Raw genomic sequence first — 10,280 nt, forward strand, 5'->3', positions numbered from 1 at the left:
AAAAGTTTACACTCTAAGGATAAATAAAATACCTTCTGAAATAAACCCACTGCTTCTATATACCCTGAAATTCATGTTGAGCAATATGAGACACATTCTAACTTTATAGAATTATTGCTTTTTCAATAATTTAAGACAAAGGCACTGATCAAACTTGTTTGTTTAGTGCCATTTCTATATAATCTAGTGCGGTTTTTTAGTTTTTATTTTTGGGACAGAGTCTTGCTCTGTTACCCAAGCTGGAGTATAGTGGCATGATCATGGCTCACCGCAACTTCGAACTCCTGGGCTCAAGCCATTGTCCTGCATCAGTCCCCTGAGTAGTTGGGACTATAGGTACCTCATCATACCTGGCTTTTTAAGGCGAGGTCTTGCTGTGTTGCCCAGGCTTAATAGCGTTTTTAAAATAGATTATTTTATCAACACATGGCCAATCTTGTATCATCTATTGCTCCCCACACCTACCCCATTTATTTGGAAGCATATCTCAGATATATCATTTCATCTGTAAATACTGAAGTATATATATCCAAAAGATAAGAATTCTTAACACAACCAAATTACCTTTCTCACATTTAAACAATGAGCAATAGTTCCTTATTATTAACCATCTAATAAGTTTTTAATACTTTACAATCTAATTGCTTTCAGTTTAAGTTGCTGTTTTATTTACTTTCATTACTCATATCCTTCAAGAGTTGTTTTCTTTTTTTGTTTTTTGAGACGGGGTTTTTGCTTTGTCATCCAGACTGGAGTGCAGTGGTGTAATCACAGCTCACTGCATCCTCTACCTGTTGGGCTGAAGTGATCCTCCCCCTTCAGCCTCCCAAATAACTGGGACTACATGTGATGCCACGACACCTGGTTAATTTTTTAAACTTTTTTGTATAGACAAGGTCTCACACTGTTGCCCAAGCTGGTCTCACACTCTTGAGCTCAAGCAAAGTTTTTCTCTTCGCTGGCTATTTTGGTAATTCTAACTCCCAAAGTGTTAGGATTACAGTCCTGAGCCACTGCACATGGCCTCCTTCAAGTATTTTTAAATTAATGTCTTTTTTTTCTGTTCAAATTGATTGATTGATTGCTCTGTCACCCAGGCTGGAGTGCAGTGGCGCAGTCTTGGCTCACTGCCACCTCCGCTTCCTGGGTTCAAGTGATATTCTCCTGCCTCAACCTCCTGAGTAGCTGGGATTACAGGCACCTGCCACCACGCCTGGCTAATTTCTTTTTAGTAGAGATGGGGTTTCACCATGATTGTCAGGCTGGTCTGAAACTCCTGACCTCATGATCTGCCTGCCTCAGCCTCCCAAAGTGCTGGGATTATAGGCATGATTTCAGTATGAAAATCCTGAATAAATAAATGCCTGGGTGTCTTCATCTTCAAATTTAAAAAATGATTCAGGTATATATTATTGAATTTTATTATATTAGAATGGAAAGCTCTTCATATTTGATTGTAATAGTAAAGTCACACAAGTCACAAAAGATAAAATTTTTGTCAAGTGCTTTTTACATCTTCTCTGACTTTAATATTTTTGTTTTACATAGGTCTCTAATTAATAGAAGATGGCAAAGCCCAGCCACAGCAGCTACGTCCTTCAGCAGCTAAACAACCAAAGAGAATGGGGTTTTCTCTGTGACTGTTGTATTGCAATTGATGACATTTACTTTCAAGCACACAAAGCAGTTCTAGCTGCCTGTAGCTCCTATTTTAGAATGTTTTTCATGAACCATCAGCATAGTACTGCACAACTGAATCTCAGCAACATGAAAATTAGTGCAGAATGTTTTGATCTCATTTTGCAATTTATGTATTTAGGCAAAATTATGACAGCTCCCTCCAGTTTTGAGCAGTTTAAAGTGGCAATGAACTACCTACAGCTGTACAATGTTCCTGACTGCTTAGAAGACATCCAGGATGCAGATTGTTCTAGTTCAAAATGTTCCTCTTCTGCTTCCAGCAAACAGAACAGCAAAATGATATTTGGGGTAAGAATGTATGAAGATACTGTGGCTCGAAATGGCAATGAAGCCAACAGGTGGTGTGCAGAGCCAAGTTCAACAGTAAATACACCACATAGTAGAGAGCCTGATGAAGAGTCTTTACAATTAGGTAATTTTCCTGAGCCACTATTTGATGTATGTAAAAAAAGTTCCGTGTCCAAATTATCTACTCCAAAAGAACGTGTATCAAGACGCTTTGGACGGAGTTTTACCTGTGATAGTTGTGGATTTGGCTTTAGCTGTGAAAAATTATTAGATGAGCATGTGTTGACCTGTACTAACAGACATTTATACCAAAACACAAGATCTTACCATAGAATAGTAGATATTAGAGATGGAAAAGACAGTAACATCAAAGCTGAATTTGGTGAAAAAGATTCTTCTAAAACGTTTTCTGCACAGACGGACAAATACAGAGGAGACACAAGCCAGGCTGCTGATGATTCAACTTCAACCACTGGAAGCAGAAAAAGTAGCACAGTGGAGTCTGAAATAGCCAACGAAGAGAAAAGCAGAGCTGCTGAGAGGAAAAGGATTATTATCAAGATGGAGCCAGAAGATATTCCTACAGATGAACTGAAAGACTTTAACATTATTAAAGTTACTGATAAAGACTGTAATGAATCCACTGACAATGATGAATTAGAAGATGAACCTGAAGAGCCATTTTATAGATACTATGTTGAAGAAGATGTCAGCATAAAAAAAAGTGGTAGGAAAACTCTAAAACCTCGAATGTCAATAAGTGCTGATGAAAGAGGTAGTTTAGAGAATATGAGACCCCCTAACAACAGCAGTCCAGTACAAGAGGATACTGAAAATGCATCTTGTGAGCTGTGTGGACTTACAATAACTGAGGAGGACCTGTCATCTCATTACTTGGCCAAACACATTGAAAATATTTGTGCCTGTGGTAAATGTGGACAAATACTTGTAAAGGGTAGGCAGCTTCAGGAACATGCTCAACGATGTGGTGAGCCCCAAGATCTGACCATGAATGGGTTAGGAAATACTGAGGAGAAAATGGACTTGGAAGAGAATCCTGATGAGCAGTCTGAAATAAGAGATATGTTTGTTGAAATGCTGGATGATTTTAGGGACAATCATTACCAGATAAACAGTATCCAAAAAAAGCAGTTATTTAAACATTCTGCCTGCCCTTTTCGATGTCCTAATTGCGGCCAGCGTTTTGAAACTGAAAATCTAGTGGTGGAACATATGTCTAGCTGCTTAGATCAAGATATGTTTAAGAGTGCCATCATGGAAGAAAATGAAAGAGATCACAGACGAAAGCATTTTTGTAATCTGTGTGGAAAAGGATTTTATCAGCGGTGTCACTTAAGAGAACACTATACTGTTCATACTAAGGAGAAACAGTTTGTTTGTCAAACATGTGGAAAGCAGTTTTTAAGAGAACGTCAGTTGCGTCTGCACAATGATATGCACAAAGGCATGGCCAGGTATGTCTGTTCCATTTGTGATCAAGGAAACTTCAGAAAACATGACCATGTACGGCATATGATTTCTCATTTATCTGCTGGTGAGACTATATGCCAGGTCTGCTTTCAGATATTCCCAAATAATGAACAGTTGGAGCAGCACATGGATGTTCATCTGTATACATGTGGAATATGTGGAGCAAAATTTAATTTGAGGAAAGATATGAGATCACATTATAATGCCAAGCATTTGAAAAGAACCTAAGTGATGTTCTACTGTACTAATGTTTAGATGATAGCAGATAAAACACCAAAGCAAAGGATATGAGCTATTTAGGAATTGATTATATAAGATGATTTGTTAGAAACAAATTTCAAGGCCCTTTTAACTTTAATATTTTTGTTTAGGATTTTAAGTATCTACATTTAGGTGTTAAATGTTTATCATTTTTGTTGTTTCTTAATAGAATTGTTTTTAGTTTTTCTTAGCTATGATTAAAATTACTTTTAAATGTAGACTACAAGTGGTTGTTACCCATTCAATGACTATTAAACTTTAGTTTTTCATCAATAAGGTGATGACTTCACTATTTCTATGTGGTTTTCTTTTTTAAAGATTGTGAAATTTTAGACCCAGAATCATTGGCCATTTCTGTTTAAATTTTAAAAATTCTTTGATTATTTGAAACTATCCCGTTCACTTTTAGTGAATTAGCTACTCTTTATTCCCCCTTATTAATGAAATTCATATTAAATTGACAAGCTTATTAGACAAGTTAGGTGCACTGAATCTAGCCTTTAAGGTTGACGTGGGCTCAAACTTGGCCTTTGATGGACCTGAGAAAATGTTTATAAATTAATATTTCCTATAATTGATGAAATACTATCATTTAAATATCACATGTAAAACTTATATTAAGTGTAAATTCCAATGGCTTTACCTCACTTGAAAAACTAGTGGGGATAAGCCATTTTGTTTTGTGATATTAAATTTATGATAGTTAATTAGGAAGACATATCTTGTATTCATTAAAAATATTTTAATTTAAAATATTCTGATTTCTAAAGTGTGTTAGTTTATCAATTATTTTTGTTTATATAAATAGACTTTAATAGCTTTCTAAGAATATGACAACTAAAGGAAAAAATGATTTTTCACCTTTAAAATTACATACTTTTGGAACTTTGAGATTTGAGAAAGCTTCCTGTATATTGATAAATCTAATAAAAAGATAAATTATAAATCTGGTTGTTCTATAAAAGTAGAGTGCACAAAAAAATGTCTTGTGTTTTATACTACCTAAGATTTGGAGAAAATGCGTTGTGGCAAATTGCCGTTTATCGCCATACTTTATTATTATCATTTTTTTCTGTAAAAGACTATAAAACTTGAGGATTATAAAATAATCACAGAGTATATAAATGGAGACAGTTTAACATTTTTTCAGTTAAAGTAGTAGTAGTGTTGTTGCTGACACAGGGTCTACATAATTACATGTAAATTAAAACATTGGCAAAACTGACCCACCAATAAACACATCTATTGAATAGAATGCCTTTTTTTTTTTTTTTTTGAGACAGAGTCTCGCTCTATCGCCAGGCTGGAGTGCAGTGGCGCGATCCCGGCTCACTGCAACTTCCGTTTTCCTGTTTCAAGCAATTCTGTCTCCGCTTCCTGAGTAGCTGAGACTACAGGCACGCACCACCACGCCCGGCTAATTTTTTGTACTTTTAGTAGAGACGGGGGTTTCACCATGTTGGTCAGGATGGTCTCAATCTCTTGACCGCGTGATCCGCCCGCCTCGGCCTCCCAAAGTGCTGGGATTACAGGTGTGAGCCCCCACGCCTGGCCATAATAGAATGTCTTTTAATGTGAATTACTTGAAATATAATACCCTTTTCATAACGAAAAGAATTTTAATTAATTTAAAAAATATAAATTTGTGATTCTGAACACTAATAGCATTGCTTTTTTTGTTCACATATTTATAATATGCAAATCATATTCTGTATACAATTTACATAAAAGAACAAGTTGCCAAGAGAACTGAGAGACATACTGGCTAGGACAGATCTAACTGAAAGCATTAGAGCACAATGTGAGCTCACATATTTGTGGGGGATATGTTGAAGTATTAAGTAAGGTTAGGAACAGCACAAGAACCAAGTGCAAAATTAAAATAATGGGAAGTGGTCAGGGGACAGAGGTAGAATACACACAAAAACTTTCTTAAAAATTTAACAGCAAAAGCAGGAAAAGTGATTAGTCTTACTCTTACACTAGTGTATCAAGTAATTAAATATGAAATCCAACTTGAAATGTGTTATGTCTATTACTGGTAGGAACCTGATAAAAGTTCTGTAACCCAGAGACCATCAGAGAGTAGTATAAAGAGATCAGATAAACCAGGCTCCCAAACTACAGTATATAGTATCATAATAATGGACATAATTTTCTTTGGGATCACTTTTTTTGTGACTCATCAAAATTTTTCTTGCAATGGCTTTCCCCATCATAAAAGAAGATGGCTTTTTCTAAATACTACCACTTTGAAGAAAGGACTATCTATTCCATTAGGAATGGGCCTTAATTTAGTGTTTTGACATGTACTAACAAGCAAATATATAAACATTACTCTCTGATTTTACATGACTGAGATGTTTATAGTTTTAAAAAGCCATACTTCGATGTTTGTTTCTGAGTTTCATGTTACACAGGACATACCTTTTTATTTTGGAACTAGCTACAGGGCAGCACAGGCTTCTCGAAAGTGGAATGTACAGTTCTCCTTATCAGGGCAAAAAGTTAAAGACTACTTGCTTTCTAAATTAGGGAAAATGAAAAATATCTAGCACTTTTCTCCAACCCAGTTCCCTCATATCTCCTTCCTCTCCTGGGGTAGAGCTGCAGAGCTGTCTGTCATTCCTTGCTGTTGTTTCTTGCCCTCCCTGGGTGTGAGTATAATGAATCAACTTTGTGGAAGCTGCCGATCTGCCTTTGTAACTTAGGTGCTTAGGCTCCAAATCTAAAATGAAAGGAAAATCGACACAGATATATAGTGGAATCAAATATTTTCTCATAATCAAATTCTCTTTCTATCTCATGAACACTATGAGACCCTTTTGCTTTGACCCTTTTATTCTAAACAGTAAGAAAACTCAGAGGAATGGTTAGCAAGCTTGCCACCAATTGCAGTACAATATAACTTGCATGTTCTACGATTCCTTAGTAAACAGGACTAAGAATCTCAGAAATTAATAAAGTACAACCAAGGCAGCAGTAGATTAGGACTTAGAAATGTGTCTTCATCTCCACATTTGTAAGGTAAAAATATTCAGAGAGGCTAGATGTGGTGGCGTGCATCTATATAGTCCAGCTGCTGGGGAGGCTGAGGCAGGACGATTGCTTGAGTCCAGGAATTCCAGACCAGCCTGGGCAATGTAATAAGACCCTAGCTCTACAAAAAAAAATTTTTTTTTTTTTTAATTAGCAGGGCATGGTGGCATGCACCTTTAGTCCCCAGCTACTTGGGAGGCTGAGGTGGGAGGATCACTAGTGCCCAGGAGTCCAAGGCAGCAGTGAGCTATGATCATGTCATTGCACTCTAGCCTAGGTGACAGAGTGAGACTCCATCTCTGAAAAAAAAAAAAAAATCAGAAATGACCCACATAAGTTAAATGGCATATGGCAAATGTTTAATGTGTAATTAACAGTTTCAGTATGGACAAAAATTCAATTAGAAGGATTCCAGAGGGGCAAGTAATGAAAAAAAAAAAAGGACAGTTTGCCAGGGCAGTCAGGACACTAATTAAAAGGAAAAATAGAGGCCAGGTACCGTGGCTCATGCCTGTTATCCAGCACTTTGGGAGTCCAAGGTGGGTGGATCACCCGAGTTCAGGAATTCGAGAACAGCCTGGCCAACATGGCAAAACCCCATCTCTAATAAAAATATAAAAATTAGCCAGGTGGGTGGCACATGCCTATAATTCTAGCTACTTGGGAGGCCAAGGCAGAAGAATCTCTTGAATTTGGGAGGCAGAGGTTGCAGTGAGCTATTATGCCACTGTACTCCATCTAGCCTGGGCAACACAGTGAGACCCTGTCTCAATAATCATGAAAAATTACATTTTACTGTAGCTAAAAAATATATGAACAGGATATAAAAATGGAATAAAAAACATTGAAAATTATAGGTGAGATGAGCAGGGATTAAAAATAATATGATTATAATTATAGAATGCCTAATGGAACAATTTTATGAACAGGCCAAGGATATGCCTAAATAATTGAGATATTTTGTGAGTAATGATGAGGAGAGGAAAAAATAATTGAGATATTATCTTTTATATTCTAAAATGTAGAGGTTGGTGGTGGTTGGCAACTTTTTCTTTAGTTAAACAATACTCATTCCTGTATGTCAGTAGTTAAGAAACTTCCATATTTAATAAATTCCTGGAAAATCTCCCCCAAAACCAGTTTAACCATTGTAATATTTAAATTAAACATAAAACTTGTGTCATTGTTGTTAACAGCTAAATCACTACCAAAAGAAAAAAAATCTGAGTGTATGTGCACAAATGGTTAAGAATAAAGAAATCTGGTATACCTAATTTTAACTGGGTTTTTATCATGAATTAAAATTTAAAATATTTTCCTTTTTTTTGCCATTAATCTGTTTTGGTCAGTTCCTCAACTTTACTTACTACCCTCATCTCCTTTGTAACATATGTTTCTCAGTGATAAATGGCCAGTGCTCTCCAGACATCCTAGCATCAACAAGTTCTAGGATTGCAGGGTGCCAAAAAGCTCTGGGGGAACATATCCTTGTAGAATCCCTCCCATATCCTTGATAACCTGAGGTGCAGTAAACTGGGGGTGATAGGACGAATGCCAGGAAACTACAGCAAGTAGTGTTAAATTTGGTGTTAAGAACTTGAAATTGCATCCCATATTTGGAAACCCATGATCCATCCATCCTATGGCTCTCAATAACCCCAGCATCCATTTATTTAGTGCACTCTATACTGTGCTAATTGCTCTGCATACATAATTTTAATCTCCACAGCTTTATGAGGTAAGTATCATACTAATTTTCCAAACTGACTGAGGTTCAGAGAGATTATTTTTCCTAAATCACACAGAAGCTATATATATTAGAACTGGAGTTTAAATGTAGGTTTCTGACTTCTACATTCCTGTACTACACCTACCAAGAAGTACAAAGAAGGGCCTTTTCAGCCTAGGAACACGTGATAAAGCTCCTATGAGACTGCTCCTTGTTCATCTGTCATCTGCTGTGCCTGGTAAGGTGGCTAGTAATAGTGGGTACCCAATTAACATGCTGAATAATGTGAAAACGTGAGTGGAAAACAAAACTTTATTTAAATGGTTGATTCAGAATGGTGTTTTAAAAATAAAAAATGCTGTGTGTTTTGATTTTCCTTCATTTAAACTTAAAACAGTTAGTGCTACTGTCAGCCATTTTGAGGGGCCAATAGTAGGTACTCAATTAAAAATTAATTTGAATTCAACTTCCACACTTCTATGTCTGTGACCTTTTCTTCCTTTATTTCCCCTATTCCTGTCCTTTATGTTTTAATTTCTCCCACCAATCTCCATTTCCTTTTACTGGTTATGAGACTGTTGAGTTGAAGGACTCAAATCATTTGAAAATAAATATTCCCAAGAAAAAGCAGGATAACAGAATAACCAGATTCCTCTTTTTGCTTTAACAAATTATGTGGATAGGAAATTCATCATATTAGCCAGGCATGGTGGCTCACACCCATAATCCCAGCATTTTGGGAGGCCAAGGTGGGAGGATCGCTTGAGCCCAAGAGTTTGAGGCCAGCCCTGGCAACATAGTGAAACCCCATCTCTACAAAAATTAACAAATTAGCTGGGCATGATGGTTCATGCCTATAGTCCCAGCTACTTGGGAGACTGGTGAGAGGATTGCCTGCACCTGGGAGGTCGAGGCTGCAGTGAGCTGTGGTTGTATCACCGCACTCCAGCCTGGGCAACAGAGCAAGACCACATTTCAAAAAATAAAAACAAATAAATTCATCATATCTTGGGCTAATAAACAGAAGAAGCCCCTCCCCCAGTTACCATATGTGATTGATTTTATTAAGATTTATAGAGCGATCTAAGTTCACCTAAAAATAAAACTTGGTTAGTCTAGCCACTTATAATTCAATTTCCCAAAATACCTATGGATTTCTAGGGTAAACTTATATAGACAGTCTTGTTCATAAAACAAATGAAAGTTAATTTCAGGAAATGACAGATAGCTGCATAAGCACCCTAACCTAGCAGCAAATGTAAAAAAAAAAAAGTTATTTAATGGTTTAAGTTAAACAATTTTCCTCAATCTAATATTATTTTAACTTTGTGCATCTCTTACCTGATTTCTATACTACTATGTTAAACCTACTACATTAATAATCTGGCTACCATCTACCAAATGCTACTTTTCAAGTGAGAACAGAAGAATGAGATGGTGAAGATTCCATGGGCAATGTCTATATAATCATATGAGGGTTAAATATAGCCATATGTGGTGGCTCATGCCTGTAATCCCAGCACTTTGGGAGGCCAAGGCAGGTGGATCACCTGAGGTCAGGAGTTCAAGAACAGCCTAACAAACATGGTAAAACCCCGTCTCTACTAAAAATACAAAAATTAGCTGGGTGTGGTGGCATGCACTTGTAGTCTCAGCTTCTTGGGAGGCTGAGGCAGGAAAATTGCTTGAACCTGGGAGGCGGAGGTTGCAGTGAGCCAAGACCATGCCACTGTACTCCAGCCTGAGGGGCAGAGGAGGATTCCATCTTTAA

At 36.8% G+C, this 10,280-nt stretch overlaps 1 protein-coding gene across 5 annotated transcripts in view; it reads left to right on the forward strand.

Moving 5' to 3' along the window:
• Window positions 1-10,280, forward strand: part of ZBTB1 (zinc finger and BTB domain containing 1) — a 28,139-nt gene that overhangs the window by 15,835 nt on the left and 2,024 nt on the right. For 4 of the 5 annotated variants that reach the window (XM_037740451.1, XM_017533980.2, XM_017533979.2 and 1 more), the window contains exon 2: window positions 1,549-4,996. In XM_037740451.1, coding sequence (XP_037596379.1) covers window positions 1,567-3,708 — 2,142 coding nt within the window. In that variant the 5' untranslated portion in view covers window positions 1,549-1,566 and the 3' untranslated portion in view covers window positions 3,709-4,996. Of the gene's footprint in view, window positions 1-1,548; window positions 4,997-10,280 lie in introns of those variants that run through there. The other variant, XM_017533983.2, reaches the window with a different exon arrangement.

Source organism: Cebus imitator, unplaced genomic scaffold, assembly GCF_001604975.1.
Source record: "Cebus imitator isolate Cc_AM_T3 unplaced genomic scaffold, Cebus_imitator-1.0 Scaffold83, whole genome shotgun sequence".
NCBI lineage: Eukaryota > Metazoa > Chordata > Mammalia > Primates > Cebidae > Cebus > Cebus imitator.